Source organism: Podarcis filfolensis (assembly GCF_964270895.1).
Source record: "Podarcis filfolensis genome assembly, chromosome: 6".
In the NCBI taxonomy this organism is placed as follows: Eukaryota; Metazoa; Chordata; class Lepidosauria; order Squamata; family Lacertidae; genus Podarcis; species Podarcis filfolensis.
The window spans coordinates 88,396,938-88,422,765 of record NC_139609.1 but is presented as its reverse complement, the minus strand read 5'-3'; the positions used below and the strand labels follow the sequence as shown (position 1 = coordinate 88,422,765).

Below are 25,828 nucleotides of genomic sequence, written 5' to 3'. Positions count from 1 at the left end.
AAAGGACCAATTCCCTGTAGATTTTGGGGTGCTGATTCACATGTGCATGAAAAGGGCTCCCTGACTCTTGTACAGTAGCATCATTCGTCACTCCCTCCAACAGCGCCAACAGGATTGGACTAAAAACACAACACTCCACAACAACAATAATAAAAAAAATTGCCCAATTAGGATCCAACATGTCCAGCAGCCACATAATTTTGAGTGTCAGTTGGCAACAAGATCGCAGCCGCTGTTGCTCAAGAGAAGCACCGGTTCGTCCTCCTGGGGGGCTCGGCGGCAGCAGCACTGGCTGGGAAACAGGGACACTCTGGGGCCATATCAGAAGCCAGGGTGGCTTTCATAATTCTGGGACTGTGACTGGAAAATCAGGACATTTGGAGGGTACGCAGTAGAGGATACAAAGATTGACAACCTGCTCTTGGAACTATTCCAAATTATATTGCAAAACAAACAAACAAAAGCTACAAGGGATTTTACCCAAACCTGGTCTGGCTCTTTTTCTATATCTTTGCAAGGTGTCGCAGACTCAAATAGAGATGGGGGAGAAACTGGTTCAGTTTGCATTTTAGTATGAACCTATCTAATTTGGATTTCCCCAATCAATAAATGCACCAACATGCACCTGCCCATCAGGAGTTGTACTTGGAAGTTTGCAACACTGTTCTCCAGCGAGAACAACAATGTGTACAAAAATGCCATATGCTAGGGGAAATTGTGCATGTGTGCATGCATGCGTGCGAGCGCGCGCGCACACACAGTGTCTATTTGTGAAAATAATGTCAGAATGCATCATATCAGGGGACGATGCTTGCACAAATGCATATGTTGGGGGAAATAAACAGGCAAATGCACACAACTTTCAATGAGGGCTTTTAAAAAAGTTATCGAATCGGAGGAGCTGAACGTAAGATTGCAAAAAATGAGAAACAGAGGGTAACCAAAACTGACAGATGCGTCCAAGTTTGAGGCTTGGATTCTGGCAACATGAGCCAGACATCTCTCTTATGACTGGGATAGCACTCAGGTGCAAGGAACTTTGGGTCTGATCCCTGCTGTGACATTTGTGCAATTAGGTAATTTTAAACTTAATTCTAGACTCTGCGGTCTGAAGGAGGGGGGCTCCCTCTTTAGATAGCAATGTGCATTGCTTCACTTACTTCAAAATGCTGCCTTGCTGCAACTGAGAGCCTTCATGCTCATTTTGCAGAGCAGGAGCTGAGACGTTTGTCCCATGAGACCAGGGCCCTGCTCTGTCATGCTCTGTCCCATGAGACCAGGGCCCTGCAGGATTTAATTTCCTTCCACAGGGCTTGTAAGGCAGAGCTATTCCGCCTGGCTTTCAATTTGAACTTAGCCTGATCTTTTATTCCCCTTCCTTCCTTCCCCCTCCCCTTTTTATGAATTTAGCCAGTTAGCCCTGGTGATCATCTAATGTTTATTGGATGGATTTGCCCCCTAAACTGATTTTTGAATTCTGAATTTATTGTTATTCACATTTTATGTTGTTTTTTGTTGCATCAATTAAGTGTTTTAAATTTGTTGTTAGCCGCCCTGAGCCCGGTTTTCTGAACCGGGAAGGGCGGGGTATAAATAAAAAATTATTATTATTATTTATTATTAAATATTTGGACCTGGCTGTTAGCTTGGTAGAATGAATGCTTCAAAAAGGATAGATTCAGAAATGCACAGTTATGGAAAGGCTGTCTTCTTCCGCACGCTTCTTGAATACAATATGCGGCAAATGTGCGAACTCGCTGGACTGCTCAATTCATCACCTGGGATGCCTTTCCCCAATTCGACACCCGCCCTCCCTTCACAGAGCAAGCAATTAAAAATGATGAGGGTAAAGGGTTAAACCGAAAACTCCTGCTAATGAAGGTACTATGCCCGCTTTCTCTCTGGTGGGCATTTGATGCGCCTTCTGGCATAAGCTTCTGATAAGCATCAGTGAAGCGTTCCACGGGCTGATACGCACATATATTTTTAAACACGGTTTCCCCTCTCCCCAACCCCCATGTAAAATTGATAAAATGCAAAGCTCTGCTGTTTATCTCGAACCCTAATTACAGATGCCGCAGCCTTTGAACGCTAACTGTCTACAGTGGTTCGTGAGACTTTAGGCTGGTCAAAGGAACATAGATCTGAGTCTGGGGAGATCTGAGCTTTGAGTAAAAGAAGCCATATCCCACCCCCCACCCCCTTTCTTCTTTAATTCAAAAGTTGCTTCCCTTGCAAATTGCAGCCATTCTCAGCTTTCTAAATAGAATTATGCCGCTGTAAAAGGTCCTTGTAGGTCATGCAGTCCAATCTCCTGTCCGGCGCAAGAGTTAGAGCGGAGTATGTGAACACAACATCCCCTAAAGCCAGGAGGAAAGTAATTTCACCAGCATCCTGTGATTTAGAAGAAGAAGAGTTTACACCCATTAAGATTGATTGCTAGCTTTCTTTTCAAGGCAAGCAATTGCGTTTATTACAAGGGCTAGCACCGTTGCTTTAGCTCATAAGAAGCAGTGTCTACACCAGGTAATAATAAATAAGAATTTCAAAAAACCGGGCTCAGGGCAGCTAACAACAAATTTAAAACACTTAATTGATGCAACAAAAAACAGCATAAAATACAATATGAAACGTGAATAACAATAAATTCAGAATTCAAAAATCAATTTAGGGGGGAAATCCATCCAATAAACATTAGATGATCACCAGGGCTAACTGGCTAAATTAGTCCTATTTGGGCCAGCGAGGAGACCAGGGGAGAATTAGCTGTGGGATCCCAGAGTGGGTAATCTTCATAAAAAGGGGAGGGGAGGGGAGGAAGGGGAATAAAAGATCAGGCTAAGTTCAAATTGAAAGCCAGGCGGAATAGCTCTGTCTTACAGGCCCTGCGGAAGAGTTCCTACACCACATACACACAGGAGCTAACTCCTAGGGGCCAAGGGGTCTTCACACTCCCAATAAAATATTTGAGGGGACCGAGCCACCCAAAATTGATAGGCATTGCCATTCAAATAGTGTTCGTGCAAAGCGTCATGTGATCGATTATGTGGGGCAGGACTTACCTGCCCCCCCCCCAATATTTTATTCAAGTTGGCACCCTGCACATAGACAGCCATCTTTGGAACTCTGCCTAATGACATCAGTTCAGCACCTTCACGGTACTCTTTTTAGCACCTGGTAAAAACCTTTCTGATTAGACATGTAGAAAATGCCATGTGGTTTAATCTGGTTTTAGCTTTTTGGTGATTTTAATTATCCCTTTGAAGATCTTAAATAGTTGTTTTTATGGTTCTTCACCAATAATTTTATTGTTTTATTCTTTTTGTAGGCTATATTCCAATCAAACGGTATATACATGTTGTGAAATATAAATATGTTAAATTCACATCAGCAAAAAAAAAAAGGGGGGGGACACAGATTTGCAAGTGCTAATTTATGGGTGTATACACAAATTTATAAATGTTGACTATAAGTTAAATACAAATACGATACATCCCATAATATGGCATGTGTGCTGCTCCATCTGCTGCCCAGGTACTAACTGCTGACGGGCAGTTTAAGGCCTTTCTTCCTCTCCCTCCTCAGAGTTCTTTATTTTTAATCTGGACTTGGCATGTTAGTCCTTTAAATGAATTGCTCCATTAAACAGAAGGCTGTCCTCTGACAACTCTTCAAATAGAGGACTAATACAGTATCTGTAAGGAAGGCCACATAGCCACTGTATGTTGACCCGCTTTAGAACTGATGTTCCAGGTCAGGTATACCATAGTTTGCTAGAACAGGCATGAACAATGAGCCTGAGTTCTCCCAATCTTCCTTGAATCCATTGAAATAAGCAGCATAAATAAATAAATAAATAAATAAAAAGCTAGGTTCACTGTAGGGTGCTCTCTCAGTGTGCAATGAGATGAGAAAGGGGCAGGAGAATGGTCTCCCTTGGGAGGTTGTGGCCTCTCCTTCCTTGGATATCTTTAAATTCTATGATTCTATGACCTTCTGTATTTTTCTTTTAAAAAGAAAGCGAGAGGGAGAAGTAAAAATGATCCGGGTGGTGAATGATGGATCAGTGGTTATTCAAACTCACAGGAGAATTGGAATGCTGAACTAGAATTATGATAGATTGAATATACAGAATGGGGAAACATACCGTATTTTCCCATGTATAAGACTAGGTTTTTTCCCTAAAAAATAATGTCCAAAATTTGGGTGCGTCTTATACACGGCGGACATCTCCCCCCATTTTATTAAATCTGAGTCCCCCAAAATAGGAGGCGTCTTATACATGGAGGCATCTTCTAGATGGAAAAATATGGTACATCACAAAAACGAGGTGCAAGGAGCCGTGTTTCCTGTATTGCAGGGGGGGGTAGGACTAGATGACCCTTCAGATACTTTCCAACTCCACAATTCTACGATTCTAAGCCTTCTCCAAAGAAGGCCTGCTTCCTTATTCTGTCTTGGAAAAAAATTGAGCCTACACTGCCCCCCACTTTCAGCCATGTATCTCCTCACCCAGCCTTTGATGCAACCCAGCGCCTGCATTAAGTGATACTCATTCCAGCAGAAGCAGAAGGCTTTTATTTTGTAAGTAAACACAAGACATTTAGTTCCCTGCCACTCTCCTGGGATTGGATTGTACGGATTACAAAGAGCTAATGATGTAGAGTTTAACGGAAGACACAAAAACTCAAAGGATAGGATTTAGCTCTGCTTTTGCCTGGGAGAACACATTTAGCTCCATGAAATTTTTATCACCTCTAAATGCACCCTTCTTGCAGGTAGAATCTTGGTGGTTGGGTTTTTTTTTTTATTGCACTTGGAAAACTAGTTGGCAATCATCTCCTGGCTTCCTCTTTTTTCTCTTAACACAAAAACTATTGAGTCAGCAATAGGCTATTACTGTATTTTTCCATGTGACTCAAATTTTTGTGACTCAAAATTAAGAAAATGCACTGTGCGCTATCTGTGTATAAGACGACCCCTTATTTTAAACTTCAAAAAATTAGGAAAAATATAGTCTTATACACGGAAAAATACGGTATATTTGAAGTTTAGCACCAGTGTAAAAAAATAACCTTTTGTTTATTATTGCAGGCCCATCAGGTTGTGGGAAAACCACCAACCCACAAAGTGTCTCAGCAATATGCCAATGGCTACTGATATGACATCCGGGTGATGGAGGAGAGAAAGGATGCAGTGAAAGGATGCAGCCGATAAAATCTGTGATCCACATCACATAGGAGGCTGCCTTAGGCTGAGCCATTTAGTTCAGCATTGACTGCACTACTAGCAACTCTCTAGGGTTTCAGACAGTGGGTTTTTCCAGCCCTTACCTGGAGATGTCAGGCACTGGACCCGGGACAGACACTCTGCCACAGTGTTTCTCCTTCTCCCTTTCCCCTGACCAGCTGCAATTTACATTTGCAGAGGCTGGTTAGCAAAGGCCAGGGCTTGCCACCGCACAGCTGGAAGGCAGGCATTGGTGGAGAAGTCACAGGGTGCCCCACTCAACCATGGAGAACTGAACCTGCCTTTCCCTAGATCAGCAAGACCAGTCTAATCCCAAGCAGGAATCTACTACAGGACGGACCCAGAAGATAAAATGAAAGAACGCTCTGTCTCATGAGACCAGGGCCCTGCAGGATCTCATTTCTTTCCGCAGGGCTTGTAAGACAGAGTTGTTCCACCTGGCCTTTGGCTTGGAACTGGCCTGATCCCCTCCCCCTCTTTCCTTTTCCTTCTGTGATGGAACCCCTATTTGGGGACTTCTCTGGCTTTTCTGGCCCACGTAGGACCTGTCTGGATAGTTGGCCTTGGTGAAGATTGGACGTTTTCTCCCCTCAAACATCTGGGCTTCCACTGAAATGAGGCTGCATTTTAAGTAGCATTTTAATCTTGTTTTTAAGTTGTATTTTAATCAATTGTTTTTATACCTGATGTTAGCCGCCCTGAGCCCGGTCTTGGCTGTGGAGGGCAGGGTATAAATAAAATTAAATAAACAAACAAACACCACTTATTGTCCCCTTTAGCTTTAGCTTCTAGTCAACACCACTCCAACGCTTCATTAACAAACACAAACTGGAAAAAGTGATATCTCTTTCATACTCTATGGGTGGTAAAAACTGTTCTTGTCTACAGGTAGAATCATAGAAGTGTAGAGTTGGAAGGGACAGGGTCATCTAGTGCAACCCACTGTGAAGCAGGAATCTCAGCCAAAGCATCCAACCTCTGCTTAAAAACCTCCATGGAAGGAGAGCCCACTACCTCCTGAGGGAGTCTGTTCCACTGTTGAACAGCTCTCACTGTCAGAAAGTTCTTCCTGGTTTAGACGGAATCTCCTTTCTTGTCAATTGAAGCCATTGGTACCTTCTGGGGCGGGAGAAAACAAGATTTCTCCATGTGACAGCCCTTGAGACATTTGAAGATAGCTATCATCTCTCCTCCCAGTCTCCTCTTTTCCAGGCTAAACATACCCAGCTCCTTCAACCGTTGCTCATAAGGCTTGGCTTCTAGATAGTCTCCTACCCTAAAGCAGCTCCTCACAAAAAAATAGGCCACAGGGTGAACCAGACTCAGAGAAACAAACACAATGGCCAACAGAACCTGTAATAAGTCCAGATACCAACTGAGTCAACACAGCAAAGCACTTAGAGTGCTAGAGACCAGGGCTCAAATCCCAATTCAGCATCGAACCTCATGGGGTGACCTTGGACCAGGAACTCTCTTTTAATCTAGCCTACCTCACAGGGTTGTAGTGAGGAGGAAATGGGGAGGGAGAGAAGCAGTACACCACACTGAGCTCCTTGGAGGAAAGGAGATACATAAGTAATAATAAATAAGTGTCCACCCTGGTATAACTATCATGGGACCCAACAACATCAGCCATAGACCCAGGTTCAATTCCTGGCAGCTCTCCTCTCCAGGTACAGCTAGGAGAGATCTCTGTGTGAAATCTTGAAGGGTTGCTGCCAGTCCGTGCAAACAATACTGAACTAGATAGACCAATGGTCTGGCTCAGTATAAGGTAGCATCCTTTATGAAACATCTGCTTGTGTCTAGATTTCGGCTATAGAATTGATGCTTTTGAATCAATTCTGGAGGAGACTCTTGAAAGTCCCATGGACTGCAAGAAGATCAAACCTATCCATTCTTAAGGAAATCAGCCCCGAGTGCTCACTGGAAGGACAGATTGTGAAGCTGAGGCTCCAATACTTTGGCCACCTCATGAGAAGAGAAGACTCCCTGGAAAAGACCCTGATGTTGGGAAAGATGGAGGGCACAAGGAGAAGGGGACAGCAGAGGACAAGATGGCTGGACAGTGTTCTCGAAGCTACCAGTATGAGTTTGACCAAACTGTGGGAGGCAGTGGAAGACAGGAGTGCCTGGCGTGCTCTGGTCCATGGGGTCACGAAGAGTCGGACATGACTAAACGACTAAACAACAACAGACTTCAGCTGCAGTTTCTGGCTGGACAGCTCCACTGCTCTCTCTCAAATCCTCACCTAGCCTGAAACATGCTCCTTGCTATGGTTGGACAGCTTCCTTGCCGTGCTTGTAAATGGGCAATCTAGGCTCTTGGATATAGATAGGGAATGCACAACTCCAGCTCTCGATTGGTAAAGCACATTTGCTTAGGAGATGTGAACAACTGCTATGTTTACTCCTTTCTAATCAAGACTATTGAAAATCTGGAAGAAATTTAACCAATTATATCTCCTTGGTTAAGCTCTCTCACTCTCGAGTCAATGAATCTTCTGCCTTCGTCAATATCTGTTTAGTAAACTGCATGCCAGAAGCTTTCTAATGAATACGATTAGCCTTACATGCAAACAGAAAAGTACTTAGGGCAAAACAAGGCAGTTTACACATCAACTTTGTCTCAAGTCAATTTTTCTCTTTTGGAGAAGTCAATAGCGGACATTATGCTGATGGTCTGAGAAGATCATTCTTTGGCTCACCAATTTTTTCCGGAGTTATTAAACAATATTTGCCCGATATGTCACGGGTTTGCAAAACAGGACCATGATTTAGCTTTGGATATTTATTCAAATGAAGCTAAAACCAATGCATGGGATACAAATAGGATGATAAAGTGCAGCTGTTATCATAAAGCACGCTTCAATTAAACTAGGTTGTACCAGCTCCAAGGCTGAGAACAATAGGTCCTGTGCGGCTAATAAGAAATTGAACCACCTGTGGCCTATTGTTTTAACTGCAGGGACCAGAAATATCTAATTTAGACTTGCATCTGAGATCATAAGAGAAAGCATTACAGTGACCCAATCAGGGATGGAGGAGGAAACTGCTTTTAAAGGATTTCTGCACAGAATTTGGTGCCTGATTGAGCCTTGCCTGCATTGGACCACCTCTTTCATCAAGAACCCATTTAATTTTGAGCTGCTCACATATTGCCATTTTTATTTTATTTTTAAAAGCCTGACTAATTATATGCAAAATTATACACAATATATTATACATAAATAACATATAAGAGAGTCAAGCCCCATGTGATGCAATATTACTGCAGCATAATTTTGTAAGTAGCAATGTACAAGCATTTTTATAGTCATATGAACAGCTGTATGTATCTGTTTATGTCCTGGATACTTTAGGGAATCTGGTGTGCGTATTCATGTACAGCAGTAATGGGAGGAGATGGGGTGATCCAGTTATCAAAGATCAATGGTCTTATTTGACACAGTTTCTCCTGATTCCTCCTGTCCCACCTTCCACAGTGTTCTAAGGACCCCCAAAACCATGGAACTGGTTTTTTTGGTGGGGGGAGAGGCTAAGGGGTAGATAGCAGGAATAGGCAACAATTCCTTCCCTCTTTCTTCTGCTGATGGCAGATTCTGCTGGATTCAAAGAGCCTTCCATCAGCCCAAAGACCATATTCATGATATCCTGGCTTCCAAAGACATCTGGGAGGACTGCTGTTGGAGAGTAAAATCCTGAAACTATACAGCTAAATCCAGCAAAGGAGTTCTTACTCCCCCTAAATCTGCCCATCTCCCAACGTCCCCCGGTGATGTTCCCCCATTTGCCCGAAACCAGTTTGACTCAAACAGATGTTGCTTAAAGGAAGAAGACTTATCTCTCACATTTTGGATGGGAGTTAGAGCACCCTGGAGAGGATGACTTCCAGAGAGACTAGGTGGAACCCCTGTCCCTCCGCCAAAAAGATGACTTATAACAGCAAGCAGGCACAAACTCATTCTGAATATGCTGGTTAAAGGAGCCTCCTTTCTCCACATAGAACTGCTATTTACCCTGCAGTCCTAACCCCACTTAGGGACATGGGTGGCGCTGTGGGTTAAACCACAGAGCCTAGGACTTGCCGATCAGAAGGTCGGCGGTTTGAATCCCCGTGACGGGGTGAGCTCCCGATGCTTGGTCCCTGCTCCTGCCAACCTAGCAGTTCAAAAGCATGTCAAATTGCAAGTCGATAAATAGGTACCGCTCCGGCGGGAAGGTAAACGGCGTTTCCGTGTGCTGCTCTGGTTCGCCAGAAGCGGCTTAGTCATGCTGGCCACATGACCCAGAAGCTGTATGCCGGCTCCCTCGGCCAATAAAGTGAGATGAGCACCACAACCCCAGAGTCGGCCACGACTGGACCTAATGGTCAGGGGTCCCTTTACCTTTACCTAACCCCACTTAACTGGAAGTAAGCCCCATTGAATTCAACAGGACCCACATTTGGAGAGGCATGGTTAGGATCATAGCCTGAGTTAGGTGTTGGCTTGGTTTTATGTCCTCCATCCTTTGTCCTATAACGGAAGCAGTCACTGTAGATTCTAAAAGGCTGATATGCTTAGGATCAATCATTCTGCCTCACTGGAATATAAAATGCATCCAGTCAGATGAAAAACAAACACACTGGGACAATTTTGAGATGGAAACCATTGCGTTGCAGTAGGTTAGACACCTTATTAAGGTCCCCCCCCCAACCAGACGAAAAAACACTTTCTAACCTACCTGCTCTTATGCATATATCTATGACAGTCATTTGTGGCTTAAAATGAGGGGAAGAGCCAATTTGTATAAAGATCCATTGTCTAGTGGTCTGGAGATGATTCCTGCTAACCACTGAAATCCAGGTAAGTGAATATTTACAAGCCTGTCTCACGACATACAATATTTAAACACAATGTTAGCATACGCACAATGGATCTAGGCCAGAAGCTGCTACAGGAAAACTTCTAAGACACCACTCTGCCTGGCCATCTGCCCTCACTAAGCCTCTGAGCAGCTGACAACTCACTTTTGCTTTATGATATGACATTCGATGTCTACTTTCTGCAACTGCTCAGTTTCACCTGCACTGCTCTCCATGCTATCCACCCTTAAGCAGGGGCATACTTTGGAAACCTCTCACAAAATGGCACCCTACGCAGGGCCAAAATTTGCCACTCCCAAATAGATTTCCTGATGGTTCTCCTCTCTAAATCCAGCACTGCCTTACATATCTTGAGGTACTCACACGTTCAGTAAGTCCTCAACTCTTGCGGCGGTTACATTCTGGGGCTCGTGCCCAAGGCCAATTTGTGCAGTCAGAAGACATTGGGTGCAGTGACAGGTCGGATTGCCAAAGTCTTTTTCCCAGATGCTGGCCCCCTTTCTTACCCCTTTTTATTCTTTCTTTCTTTTTTTTTTTTTGCCAAGTGCATATAGCTGAATGTGCACAAGCTGAATGTGCATAAATTGTAAGCTTACTGTACTGTACCTGTGAGTCCACCCCTAGGTTTTCTGTATTAATTAGTGCTTCACAACAAGAGGGTGCCTGTGCGATTGCGGCACAATCATTACAGCAATAAGAAGGCATGGAATTAAAAAAAAAAAGTGATCCAGCTTAAAAGAGTGTGAAATATACAATACTCAGAGTTGAGTGTGAATTTCATGCTCTTTATTCAGCTCACAGTAGCAATGAATGAAACTTTCCCCAAAACGTCTAGCTATATATACATTATTTACACAATGGGCCCCGCATGATTGGCTAATTCTGGGCTGCTCCTGTAGGCCAATCAGTTTGCAGATTCACTTCCTCCAGAAGCCTGTTTGGCTGCTCCTGCAGGCCAATCAGGTCGCTGATTCACTTCCACCTGGAGCTGGACTGGGTGGCTCCTGCGGACCAATCACACTGCTGCATTCTGCATCCTTTTGTTCTAGGGTTCAGCTCAGTACATAACAGGGTGCTAGCTTGACACATGTTTAAAGGCTCCATTCAGAAGTGTTAGCTCTTTGCAGCAGAACCATTCGAAAAGCATACATGCTATTCGTGCTCGCCTGAGGGATATTCTGTATTCCAACCCACCTCAATCAAAAGGTGGGTTAGAAGATTTGGGAAATACGTCAGCTCTCCCCCAAACCCCCTTTTTTTCCCCTTTTCCGACAATTCCCCTTTAGTTCTTGATTCTATTTACAACCCCAAAACAAATAATTCCACATTTAATATGGCTGCCTGAAAACCTAAAACTAGAACATGCCACACTGTAACATTTTGTTGCAGCCCTAGGATTATTATTTTTTAAACCATTCATCACCGGTGCTCAAACATGCTTTCCTTAAGTTCCTTTTTTCTTCTTCTTCTTCTTCTTCTTCTTCTTCTTCTTCTTCTTCTTCTTCTTCTTTTTTTTTTTTGCTGACCAGGCTTATCGCATCCTTACAGCTACTCTTATGCAGCAGCAAGGTTTCATTAAATGGTTATCCCAGCTGCACCTTTCCCGGCAGGCAATTGCAGCCTCCTTCGTTATGGGTGAGTCTGCAAAGGAGATAAGGTGCTCCGTGGGTTGTCAGACCACACAATTTACACCCCAGTAGGCTATATAACCCGTCTATGGTCCTGGAGCATGGCACGTGGAATCACAGCACCTCCTCGTTAGAGTCATCAGGTTTACCGATAAACTAATGAGATGCTTTGCAATTAAAGGTTTCAGCTAGCAGGGAAGCTCTTTTTGCCTTCGCTCAGGCCAGCCTGGGTGCTTTCCTAACCTGCCAATAAATAATCCCACACAGCTTCTGGCCTTGTTGCAGGGCTTTCCATGATTAACTCTGCATAAGTTGGCCCAAATGACCTCATGGATTAATCAATGTGTTCCGTCTCTCGGAGAGCAAAGTTCAAGCTGTAGGAGCTACCTCCGATAGGGCTGCGTGTTTTAATTATGACCGGAGTATGAAGTAAATAAATCCCAGTACAGTCAATTTGTCAGTAAAAAGAAAAAAAAAAGAAAAAAGTCTCCCGTTTTGCCATTGTAGCACTAACGATTTATTTTTATTTGGAAAAGCACAGGCGTTTGCTAATATATTTATAAAACTGAACATTTCAGACATCAATATATGTACAGGAGGCTGGCTGCAGATGTAAGCTTTGCAAGCAAATGGTAACAGCAATGCTTCAGAGGTGAATAATATTAGGTAAAATATGAACTGCCCGCATCTAGACAGACAGCTCAAGGCCTGGCCGTTTATTATGTCCATGACAGGCATCAGAACTGAAATGGATTTGCTTCAAAAGCTGTAAAATTTGACGTAAAGTCTCTTTGAATATTCAAATATTCACCACATGTTTGCTAGCTGAACCAGGCAGCCCGCCATCTTTAACAGCAGGGCTTAGATATGGCTGTTGGTTTCTGACAGCACTCGCTAGATGGATGACATGCAGCGGTGCTTTGAAATTGAGGGTCTTTGATGGCTGGCATGCAATAGCATGCAGTATATAGCTAAAAGAGATCCAGCAAGGTCTCTCCCCAGCCTGCCCTCTCACCCAACCAGATGGGAGGTCAGAGAAAAATCCCCGGCAGTTTGAGACTTGGTCTTCAAAGCATCAGAATAGGGTGGATGCTTTGATTTAGGGAATTACAAGCAGTTCCTAGGCATTTCATTCCTCATCCCCACCAGTCCTCAAAATGCATATTTTCTTTTACCACAGATCACTTGAGCTTCCCTGCTTTCTTTACTTCCTGTCTCCCAGCAGCCCCTATAAAAGGAAGCACTTGAGATGAACCTCCTGCTATTTTGCTTTGTTTTGCTTCATCAACCTTAGCTTTCTTGCTTTGCCAACTAAATCCTTGGCTTTCCCACTCACCCTCCGGACACTAAGAGAAAATAAGTAAACACACACCTATAGGCACGACAGCCAAAGTGTTTCGGGGGCTGGGGTTCACAAAATCAAATCGCCAAAGAGGCACACGGAAGCATCCTGATAAGTTTCTCCCCCCGCCCCACAACACCTTCCTTTAATTTACAATTTGAGATGAACCGTTTGGCAGCTCCAAATGCCTGGCACCGCGTCAGCGTCGGTTTGCTGGGGCTGAATCCAAACACGAACCTGAACTTTACCAGCTCCGCTCGTTTTTGTAAACAGATTCCCTTTGCCTGCCAAGCGCTTTCTGAAAGGACACAAAAGACGGTGGCTCCCCCCCCACACACACACGCAAAGGGAGGGGAGATGCACAGCCCTCAGCACACATTCTTTTACTTAATTAAAAAAAAGAGAGAGAAAGCAGGAGAGAGGCACTTCATCATTTGAGTTTCGTTGAGAAGCATGGCAGTGTTCCTGCTGCAGCTTCAGTTGCGCCTGCGCCATCCAGCTGCACCCAGAAAGGTTGGGATAGAAAGCATACAACTGGGCAATATTCAAAGCCCACTTCTGCCAAATGGTACACCTGCAGCCTCTGTGGACTTCCTGGTGTTGGTGTGGGAGTCTGGGAGCTAAGGTGTGCTGCCTTGAAGATCTGGAACACAGCTTGATCTGGTAGGGGGCCTCCCCCCCCCAGGTTAGGGATGGGAAAGGACATCAATTTGGTTCGCATTTAAAGGTGAACCTGCCTCATTTGTGCTTTCTGATACAGTATGCCAACTTTTCTCAAACTTGGGTGCCAAAATGTTGTTGGAGTACAGCTCCCATCATCCCTGACCACTGGTCCTGGTAGCTAGGGATGATGGGAGTCGTAGTCTAACAACATCTGGGCACCCAGGTCTGAGAAAGGCTGCAATAGGCTAAGGGAAATGCGGCCATCCTTCGAAACTCACACTCCTCCAGGTTTTACTGTTCTCCAGCCAAGTAATGTGTGCATAAAATGCACATGCTACAGAAAAAATGGGAGTAGAAATGCATGCATCAGTGAAAGTAACATATAGAAATGCATTATACAAGGGGGGATTAATAATAATAATAATAATAATAATAATAATAATAATAATAATAACAACAACAACAATAATAATTTATTTATACCCCGCCCATCTGGCTGGGTTTCCCCAGCCACTCTGGGCGGCTTCCAACAGAATATTAAAATAATCTATTAAACATTAAAAGCTTCCCTAAACACGGCTGCCTACAGATGTCTTCTAAAAGTCTGGTAGTTGTTTTTCTCTTTGACATCTGGTAGGAGGGTGTTCTACAGGGTGGGCGCACTACCGAGAAGGCCCTCTGCAAAAGTGTTTATGTGCCTGGAGATGCACACCTACAGAGTCTCAGGTAGCTCATGTTGCTAAGGTTTTAGGCTCAGACCAAAATTTCAAATTTCAGAGACTCCCTGTGCAATGCCAAAATTTGGCATCCCTGCCTCTTGCCTTCAATTCAACATCATTGCTGTGGTACCCCCTGTGGTTCCCCCAAGGCTCCATGCCCAGTGTAATAGAATCATAGAATCATAGAGTTGGAAGAGACCACAAGGGCCATCGAGTCCAACCCCCTGCCAAGCAGGAAACACCATCAGAGCACTCCTGACATATGGTTGTCAAGCCTCTGCTTAAAGACCTCCAAAGAAGGAGACTCCACCACACTCCTTGGCAGCAAATTCCACTGTCAAACAGCTCTTACTGTCAGGAAGTTCTTCCTAATGTTTAGGTGGAATCTTCTTTCTTGTAGTTTGGATCCATTGCTCCGTGTCCGCTTCTCTGGAGCAGCAGAAAACAACCTTTCTAGAACAGCTCACCCTCCTCAAAATCTACCTCTGACTCCGCTCCCATAGTCCCTAATACAGGCATGGAGACTTGTGGTCATCCAGTTTTGTGTGCCATCAATCACAAGTCTGTTCTGTCCTGTTTTCTGAGGATTTCTTTTAACAGTTGCGAAAAATTCTCCTTTATACTGTTACCTGTTTTTGTTTGCACTTGCCCTTAAAATAAGCATTTTCTATGCATTTCCCCCCAAATACATATTGTACACATTGTCTCCCTCCCCCACCAAAACTTATGCATCATTGCATGCATTAAAACAAAAACTTCATTGCAAAATTCAGACTGTGCAATTTGATTGTTAGCTGATTGTTATAAGCCTGGAAGCTATGAATTAGGTCAGTGCACTTTAAAACCCAGACTGAATGAAATTCACCTCTATCCTAAGAGATGAGGGGAGTTGTAGTCCAACGACATCTGCAGAGCCACTGTTTCACCATCCTTGCCCTAATGAGTGTTATGTTCAGCAAGGCTGAACGTATGGAATACCAAAAGTTTTGCCTCAGTTTGACAGGGGCTTAATTAAAAAAAAGGAGCAGTTCATTCAGCTTTTAGGGTGGGGCAACTGACACTTGAAGCTTTCCTGCTGCAGCTGCTTCCAGTGGCAGCTGAGAGCTACTGGATCTCGGGTAGGTTTTGTCCCAACACCCCAAAATTTGTCCCCTGAAGAGTTCCAACCCTTTACACAGCCTGCAAATGAGATCCCAAAAAGGGTGTGTCGGAAAAACCCTGCAATGTGCATTGATGGTGTTGCAAAAACGACAATGCAGAAAAAATTGGAGTGGATTGCAGATCCTGCTTCCCTTTGGCTGAATCCTGTTTGTTTCTTTTCTGTGTGTTTTTAAAGAACATAACTGTTCTGCTGTCTTTGGGAAAATCCTCCCCTGCAATTGCTTTCTGAGCAGGAAACTACATATTTTCTTGCTTCAAATTGTTGTTGTGTGTTAAAGCTGCCCTCTTTCCGGAGTGCCTGAGTTGCACAATACACCCAGATTGCGGCGGATATTACAGGTTATCAGAACACCCTGCTGGGTGCATGATTGCTTGGACAACCCCGTCACATCTGTGCTTTGCCTTCAGAAAGCAGCCCAGGGTCAGGGAGCCTCTCTCCCAGCACTGCACACTGCCGAGTTGCGGTTTATCAGATGGTGCTCTTTGTCCTGAGGCACCAATTGCCCATCATTTGTTTCACATCAGGCTTTTGCCATTAGATATTGCTGTCAATGATGGGCATTTCTCCTGAGCTGTCAATCACAGGCAGCACAACTTTAGGGGACACGCGCAGATCCTCCAAGCAAATCACCTAGCATTTGCTCACATCTGTTGAAGACCTTTCTTGTAGAGCTTCTTTAAACTGAGTCGGAATACTGGTCCATCTAAGGTCAGTGTCATCTGCTCTAACTGGCAATGGTATGCCATGGTCATCTTGTTGTTGTTGTTTAGTTGTTTAGTTGTGTCCGACTCTTCGTGACCCCATGGACCACAGCACGCCAGGCACTCCTGTCTTCCACTGCCTCCCGCAGTTTGGTCAAATTCATGCTGGTAGCTTCGAGAACACTATCCAACCATCTCGTCCTCTGTCGTCCCCTTCTCCTTGTGCCCTCCATCTTTCCCAACATCAGGGTCTTTTCCAGGGAATCTTCTCTTCTCATGAGGTGGCCAAAGTATTGGAGCCTCAGCTTCAGGATCTGTCCTTCCAGTGAGCACTCAGGGCTGATTTCCTTCAGAATGGATAGGTTTGATCTTCTTGCAGTCCATGGGAGTCTCAAGAGTCTCCTCCAGCACCATAATTCAAAAGCATCAATTCTTTGGCAATCAGCCTTCTTTATGGTCCAGCTCTCACTTCCATACATCACTAAAGAGAAAACCATAGCTTTAACTATACGGACCTTTGTTGGCAAGGTGATGTCTCTGCTTTTCAAGATGCTGTCTAGGTTTGTCATTAATCCAGAGATATTTCCCATGACATCAGAAGATAAGAGGACCCTGCTAGATCATTCCAAAGACCCATCTAGTTCAGCATCCTGTTCTCATAGTGGCCAACTAGCTGCCCCTGGGAAGCCCACAACCGTAAGACCATTCTCTCCACCTGCAACAGGTATTCCAAGGTATATTGCCACCAACTCTGGAGGCAGAACTACTGGAGGTCCAGCTACTTGAGATCCTTTAACTCAGAGATGGAAAACCTGTAGTCCTTTAGACTGTTGGACTCCCAACTCCCACCAGTCCCTACCAGCGTGGTCAATGATCAGGGAATGATGGGAATTGTAGTCCAACAAGAGTGGGAGAACTGTTCTGCCAACAGTTTCCTTCTTTCTGTAGTCATTTTCCAGTTTCTCCACCACCGAGCTTTAACCCTCAACATACACACAACGTTCTTCTGATTCAATGCAGCTATTAGTATTGTTGTCATTGTTCCTAGTTTCCAGAAAGCATAATGATGAGCTTGAAAGCGTATGAGTTCTGGGCAGCATGGATGTCAGAGAATTCCAACCAAAACAGGCATGGGGGTGCTAATTGGTGATGTTTGATTTTTTATGGAAGAGAAATTAATCCAGCGAATATTATTGCTTTTTGAAGTTGCCTACGAATGATGTGTCACTGATTATGTCCCTCCACCCCATTTGCTTTGAGCTTCCTTTGTGTTGAAATAAACGGGGCTGCAATAATGCAGTGACACTGTAATTTATGTAATTAATTACATAACTTGCATAATTTTGCCACAGCAGACAGCGAGACAAATATTGTAGGTTTCAGCAGAAGGTGAACTGCAGTGGAATGGAAACAGTGTTGCATGCAATGCATACAGGGTGGAAGAGGAAGTGATGCCTCTCTACACGCTTAATAGTCCTTTGGGGGGTCAGTGTTCTGTGTTCTGCATGGCTCTTTGCCCATCCATTACCAGCAGATGCAGAACGAATTGTGCGAATTGGAATGTACATGAAATCTCTTAAACATCTCACAGAATCCCCCTTCTCTTGGCGAAGAACTGAAATCCTGGCACACATTTTTTTTTTTTATAAAACACACACACACAGAAAGCATGTCTCCTTGAGGACTTAGCAGACATTCAAATGCAGTCAAAAACCATTGCTCTCCTACTGATTACACCAGTATGCAGTCTTTGCTGTCCCTCAACTGTTATCCATCGGCTCTGCTAAGACAAGCCAGATTGCTTGCTTGCTTATGTATGTATGTATGTAGTATGTATGTATGTATGTGTAAGCATGTGGGTTGGGAGTGTCTTGTTCCAATTTCATTTCAGATGGGCGGGGTATAAATAATAAATTATTATTTTATTATTATGTAAGCCTCTCTGGGAGTCTTTTTGGCTGATAAGTGGGGTACAAATGTTACCAACAAACTCAGCATTTAAAATCAATTTTGTTGAGCGAGTCACCCAAGCTCTCAAATGACACCAACGTTGGTGTGCTGCCAGCTATTGATTATTTTTCGTTTGTTGCATTCTTTATTTTTATTTTATAATGAACAGAGGGAGGGGGAATAAACGAAGGGAGGATTAATGGCATGCAAAGGATGCCTGCATGAATCATTCATTGCATGTTGTTTTGCATACCTTACATTTCGGGAGGGGTATAATTTCGCACGCCAACAAAAAGGCCCGCTTTGCAGTGCTCTGCGTTTTCCCTCAAAAATCGCAGGTGCATGAGCGCGCTGCTACCAGACTCTGTCAAGCGACTGCCTCCTCGCTTGCCTCCTCTTCCATCTTTCAGAAACACTGACATTGCTACATTCATCCTGCTGCAGCTAAGGGCCATTTCACACATTACAGAGAGACAAATCTAAGTTTGCCACCGACTGTAAACGCAGCAGGAAAGACTCCAGCAAGCGGGACTCCCTGAGGAGCGTGCTTGCATGATGCATGCCTTTAAATTAAAAACACCTCTTTGTTGCATTCACACTTAACTCAGTTGGAGCTTTTAGCTTATTTGGCAGTTGTCAGGTTTATTTAGATGCTTGTGGTTGTTGTTTTTTTAATCTGTACTTTACATATATATCTATTTTACATATTTCTTATTTCTTTATTGCTGTAAATGCACGTTTCTTTGCTGTTGGATGCCTCAAGTGCTCAGAGAAGAAAAGTGAGATAAAAATAGAAACACAAAATTGTTTTATCAATTTATGTTGTTGTTGTTTAGTCATTTAGTCGTGTCCAACTCTTCGTGACCCCATGGACCAGAGCACGTCAGGCACTCCTGTCTTTCTCTGCCTCCCGCAGTTTGGTCAAACTCATGCTGGTAGCTTCGAGAACACTGTCCAGCCATCTTGTCCTCTGCTGTCCCCTTCTCCTTGTACCCTCCATCTTTCCCAACATCAGGGTCTTTTCCAGGGAGTCTTCTCTTCTCATGAGGTAGCCAAAGTATTGGAGCCTCAGCTTCACAATCTGTCCTTCCAGTGAGCACTCAGGGCTGATTTCCTTAAGAATGGATAGGTTTGATCTTCTTGCAGTCCATGGAACTCTCAAGAGTCTCCTCCAGCACCATAACTCAAAAGCATCAATTCTTTAGTGATCAGCCTTCTTTATGGTCCAGCTCTCACTTCCATACATCACTACTGGGAAAACCATAGCTTTAACTATACAGATTTATACTATACGGATTTATCAATTTACAGGCTGCTTAATTACCAACATTTCTACGTGGTGCAAGTAAAAATGAAAAAGCAATGGATAAGATCAGTTAGAAATGATCCTAGCAACAGAACAGTCTTTGCAATGCACCTGAAGTTCAACAAGGAGAGGGACTGTCTAATCTCAGCCTTGATGGACTTCCAGAGATACAGGCCCACAATGCTGAATGCAGTGAATATGAGCCATGCATCTGAGCCATGGGGGGATCACTAACAGAGGATCCCTCAGAGATCTCAGTGAACAGGCAGGGATCCTTGAGGCATCCTAGTTCTAAGTTGTTAAGGGCCTTGTAAACTGATACAAGAATGTAGAACTTGGTCCAATCAACTAACACTTTAAGGCAAGCTCCATTCACTTCGACTGATCAAAGCCACATATCACTTCAGGATCCTGCCTCTGGGGTGAGCCCATCACTTTGGATGGGCGTTGCCTGGAAAAGGAGGCGAGAACGGGTTTATAAAATAAATTTAAAAAACAAGAGTAATCATTGCAACCACTGACAGTGATGCAGAGGCATACAGATGCTACAGCTGCATCCTCACTAGAGCTTGTAGTTCAGGTTCTCCCCAATCCTCACAAAACTCCAGCCAAGTTTTAAATGTAGGCTGGACATGTTTCAGTGGAAGCAACGTGAGCAACTGCATCATGCTTGAGTTAAGGCATTTCTGAATAGATGCCTTCTCTTTGCAGCAGGGCCTTTTGATTGGAAAACATGCACATTTATTTGCAACCGATGAAGACTTTCCCGGTTTAAAACTCAGTCTGCCTATCTATTTATCCATCTAACTACTTTGCCTATCTTCTCTACATACACATAACTGAATATACTCAGAACCCATTGATGTAGTGGCAGATTTTGAAGCGTAGTAACTCATCATACTATCTTATAGTATGATACTAGCTCTACGTGGGGCTACCTTTGAAGGTGACTCGGAAACTACAACTAATCCAGAATGCGGCAGCTAGACTGGTGACTGGGGGCGGCCGCCGAGACCACATAACACCGGTCTTGAAAGACCTACATTGGCTCCCAGTACGTTTCCGAGCACAATTCAAAGTATTGGTGCTGACCTTTAAAGCCCTAAACGGCCTCGGCCCAGTATACCTGAAGGAGCGTCTCCACCCCCATCGTTCTGCCCGGATGCTGAGGTCCAGCGCCGAGGGCCTTCTGGCGGTTCCCTCATTGCGAGAAGCAAAGCTACAGGGAACCAGGCAGAGGGCCTTCTCGGTAGTGGCGCCTGCCCTGTGGAACACCCTCCCATCGGATGTCAAAGCGATAAATAACTACCTGACATTCAGAAGACATCCTAAGGCAGCCCTGTTCAGGGAATTTTTTAATCTGTGATATTTTAGTGTATTTTTGGTTTTCTATGGAAGCCGCCCAGAGTGGCTGGGGAAACCCAGCCAGATGGGCGGGGTACAAATAATAAATTATTATTATTATTATTATTATTATTATTATTATTATTATTATTTTGATTCAGACCACTGCTCCATCTAGCTCGGCACTGCCTAGCCCAGGCATGGCCAGACTTGGCCCTCCAGCTGTTTCGGGACTACAACTCCCATCATCCCTAGCTAACAGGACCAGTGGTCAGGGATGATGGGAACTATAGTCCCAAAACATCTGGAGGGCCAAGTTTGGCCATGCCTGGCCTAGCCTGACTGGCAGTGAGAGGTTGCAGCTCTCCAAAGCAGTGGCGTAGCGTGGGGGTGCAGGGGGGGCCGGCCGCACCGGGCGCAACATCTGGGGTTAGGGCAAATCCATGGGTTAGGGGGCACAAATCCACGGGTTAGGGGGCGCAAATCCACGGGTTAGGGGGCACAAATTACTTGCCTTGCCCCGGGTGCTGACAACCCACGCTACACCACTGCTCCAAAGATTTCCTTCACCTTTTCAAAGTGTTGGTGCTGACCTTTAAAGCCCTAAACGGCCTCAGTCCAGTATACCTGAAGGAGCATCTCCACCCCCATTGTTCAGCCCAGACACTGAGGTCCAGAGACAATTCATCTTGCCCTAGCCACAAAATACTGCACCAGCTGAAGTTTCTGGTTGTATCAGCTGAGCAGGAGTAGGGCAGATCACAGGAAGGGGAGTTTTAGCATCCCATCCCCACTGACCAGCTGATCGGTTAGCAATTTTGCTGTGGCAAAGAGGAGGCTCTGTGTGTTTGGCCACACATGCATGGGTGTTTGGTCTGTGCCTGTTTGTGTCTGTGAGTTAGGGAGTGAACACGGCCACTTTTGCCACACCCGTTGCTGATGCAAGTTGTCCAAGAGAGAATGTGAGCCCCCCCACCTCAAATCTTTGACATTCTCCCTGGTTTTTGGAGTTCTCCTTGATTATATCAGCTCATAACGCATCTCCCATAGGGATTTACACCACTGGAGTTTACAGTTTCTGCAGCAGCTATTAAGGAACATCTCCATCTACAGAATCTCAAGCTACAAGGAATTAGGTTTGGGGAAAACAAGACCAAGCTGCTGTCTTACCATTTGATGTTTCAAGACAGGAAAGCTGCCTCATCAAAGCAGATTTAGGAGAAAAGACAGAGGAGGCCAGAGGAGGAGGAAAAGGATCAGCCAGGAAGGCCTCAGGAAGATTTCAAGTCAAGCACAATCCCTACTGAATTGCAGTGATCTACCAGCACACATTCCACTCCCTCTCTAGGGCTGAGAAACTAAATTGCATCTGCTTATAACCACATATGAAGCCATCCCACAAAACCTTAAAAAACTAACAGAGTTGCTACTTTGGGGATGGTTTGTCTCTTTGGGTATTCAAGTGTTCAAGTGGGAAAAGGATCGTTTAAAATAGAAATGACATAGCACCATTTTTAGCCTTCTCTCATTTATCAGTACGTTGCTGATATACACAGCATATCCTCTCCAAGCATCCCATCCCTTCAGGGGTGAATATGTCCCTCCAGATCTCTCAATATGGCCCCGGGGCTCTCTCTCTAGGTGTCACTTCCCTCTCCCAAGGCCACACCCTTCATCTGCCCTGCTTCCCCCACCCCTCCTGGAGAGATTTTGCCTTGCTGGAATGTGGCCTTGAACTCTGATTGTGCCTCTAGTTCGTCCAGATGGAGGATACAGAGAGGTGTGTACATGAGCATGTAGAAGCTAGCGTCACAGGTGACAATGGGGGGTGAAGTCAAATGGTTAGAAGGTTGCAGCACCTGCTGTGTCTGTAGACTTATAACTGCTGCCTCCTGTGTTGCTTTTGCTGTGTTTGTAGTACCAAAGTGACCTCCCCAGGGTGCAAGTCTGGGCAGGTCCTGGGCTGCCCAGACGAGAAGACCCCTCTCTCAGCCTCATTGATGTGGTCCAAAGAAAAGCAGAGCAATACGTTTGGCACCAAGGTGGGCTGCAGGAGTTGCTGGGAGGAGGCATACAAGACACCACCCAACCACCATACGGCCTGCGCTCCAGATCTGCGTAGGGTTTACTCTGTAGCATTTTCTTCTCCTGAAGATGTCCCACAAGGCATACAGGCACGTTGCAGCAGAGGTTTAGGATCATCGTTTTCCTTCTCCGAGATGGGCTACCTTCCCAGGTTGATGAGCCCCATCTGTCCCTCATTTCCCTCTGCAGCATATACAGATACCACCTTCTTGACCCTTGGACCCACTATTGGTGTCATCCACTTCATCCACCAGAGCCTGTCTTCACATCCAGGGAAAGTCCCTAACTCACCGATGGTTTTGGACCACTGGCTACCCTCACCTAGTTTAGCCTGCTAGTCAAAGCTGTTCCCAGGGCGTGGCCATTGTCACATGCTGACAGCTTCTAGGAGCCACAGGTGAGAGCTGAACGCAGGGCGTAGGCCAAAGGTGGACAGAGTACCCCAGAAGAAACATGACATGTCCCTCACCAGAGATACTGCTGTAGAAACTGGCCTACTGTACAAAGGTAAATTTCACACCATTGCTCTGCCCACTTTTTTCTCTGACATGTGGCCCCCAGAAGGTTGCTTCCAAGGGAATTTGGCCCTCAGGCTGAAGAAAGGTTTCCTACTCCTGCTTTGTTGGTCCCCTCTCCCTGTCAACATTTAAATGGTAGGCTCCTTGGGGCAGGGAGCTGGCATTTCCGTCCACGCCGCTGTCTCAACAGAGTCTAAAGCTCTGTGTGAATTGATGGTGCTGTTTAAATAATAGATAGCAATAGCAGCAAAAGCATATTTTAATCGTACTTGAAGCAACAAAACGAGCAGCTTATGTCTGCCTAGAAGGAAACAACAACAAAAGTGGTGAGTTGATGGCAACACATATATTGCTTGCTTGCAAATGTAAAGCAGTTATGTCTGAGATCGCATTAAGATGCTAAGACGACGGAGGCCTTGATCATTAATTTTGGATAGTGCTGCCCATTAAATTATCTCTGGGAAAGCTCTCTGCGCTTCACCTCCACTCCCTTCCGTCTCAGGGATGCTGAAAGCTAACACTTAATTGCTGATGCCTCTCCACCTTCCCTAAAATACTTGGGAGGAGGGTGTGGATGCATGCGCGAGTGCATGGGTCCATGTGGCAAAACGGAATTGCAACAATTAGCAGCACCCATATCATTAAAAGAAACTACAGAGGTCTTTTGTTAATCATTCAGAAATAATATGATAAATATGCAATGCAGAAGTGTTTGTGGAATAAAACATGATAAAACTAAGTGGTGCAAGATTGAACTTGTCTCAGAGAGAGAGAGAGAGAGAGAGAGAGAGAGAGAGAGAGAGAGAGAGGAAGAGAGGGGTTACATTAACATAATAGAATTCAGTGCAGGCGGCCATCTGTTTTAATTGAGCAAGCTTATTCGTACAATGCTCTGCACCGCTAATCTTGTTTAGATTAATGTTAATGTTCTATTAAAAGGCAGTTTATCATCTCACAATGTGAAGTTAAAATAAGCACACCCAGATTCTGCCGTTAAGGCAGAGGGAGAAAATGGATAGCTCATTACCCAGCTATTGATCTCCCTACAACACAACTATTAAGGCTGGGAAGTTTTGCTGGAAAGTAACTCATGATCTTCTTCCTTAAGGTTGAGTGTAAATGAACACAGATGAAAAGTTTGGCTTCCCTAGTTAAAGATTTAAGACAGGCTGCTTGGCAAAATGGGCTCAGATATGTACTGAGGCTGAAGGGGGGGGACGGCGGGGGGAGACAGAAGGCGAGTACAGACGGGATCTAATGGCCAGTAAATTCTTTCAAGTCATGAAAGTAGAAATCAAGACAGCTTTTCTTTTTCTTTTTTTCACCCACTGTCATAGCTTATGGTGAGAAAACAGTGTCTTTTCCCTCCTTGTCTGTATTTTAATGAGAAAGCCAGGAGTTGACCATTTCTTGGAAACATGCCTATCATTAAGAACAATCCCAAAGGCAAAAGAAAGGAGCTCGGTCTGCGAGCCACAAAGCACAGAATCAATATAACAGAGATCAGCATTATCAGCAGTGGCAACGGGTATCATTTTCTGCAAACATGGTGGCTCCTGACAGTCTTTCTCGGGACCTCCGACAGCAGAAGCAAAGTCCTTCTGGGGGGGCAGAAGAGTAAGTAAGCTTGCTCTCTTAGGCAAAGTCTGCACTAGGTTTCCACAACATTAATCTGCCATGCATAATGCAGTCTAAACACCGTGTTACTGAAACACATTATAGGTGGGACTGCTTCCAAGACAGTTCGGAAACCTCTGCTGGTGCAGAATTCCGTGGCCAGGTTGGTCACTGGGGCAAGGCAGTCTGAGCATATAAAGCCAACCCTGGACTGACTGCTCTGACTGCCAATTAGTTTCTGGGCCTAATTCAAAGTGCTGGTTTTCACCAATAAAGCCTTAAGGACCGCTTCTCCCCATATCAACCTACCCAGACCCTGCAATCATAATCCAAGGCCCTTCTTTGTGTGCCTTCTCTGCAAGAGGTCCAGAGGGTGGCAACATGAGAACAGGCCTTTTCTGCAGTGGCTTCCCATCTGTGGAATGTTCTCCCCAGGGAGACTCACCTGGAGCCATCATTATATAGGTGGCAATCAAAAACTATCCTCTATAACCAGGCTTCATGGCCTTTAGCTATCTGTGGTCTTCTAGAAGTGGGTAGTTTTAATGTATCTACATGGGCTTGTTGGTGGGTGGGTTGGTTGGTTTGGTTAGTCACTTGACCCAATCTAGTTGTATGTAGTTGACTACTTGGGTAAGAATATGGGTGCCCATGTCAAATGCACATCTTGGTGTGA

The 25,828-nt window shown here is 44.7% G+C and overlaps 1 protein-coding gene across 8 annotated transcripts in view; it reads right to left on the bottom strand.

Annotated features, from left to right (window-relative positions):
- The window catches only part of CDH4 (cadherin 4), an 806,698-nt gene that overhangs the window by 330,374 nt on the left and 450,496 nt on the right, over window positions 1-25,828 (bottom strand). Inside the window, exon 1 of one of the 8 annotated variants that reach the window (XM_083618504.1) lies at window positions 1,161-1,176. The exons of the other annotated variants lie outside the window; for them this stretch is intronic. Coding sequence (XP_083474630.1) covers window position 1,161 — 1 coding nt within the window. The 5' untranslated portion in view covers window positions 1,162-1,176. Of the gene's footprint in view, window positions 1-1,160; window positions 1,177-25,828 lie in introns of those variants that run through there. 8 annotated transcript variants of the gene reach the window in all.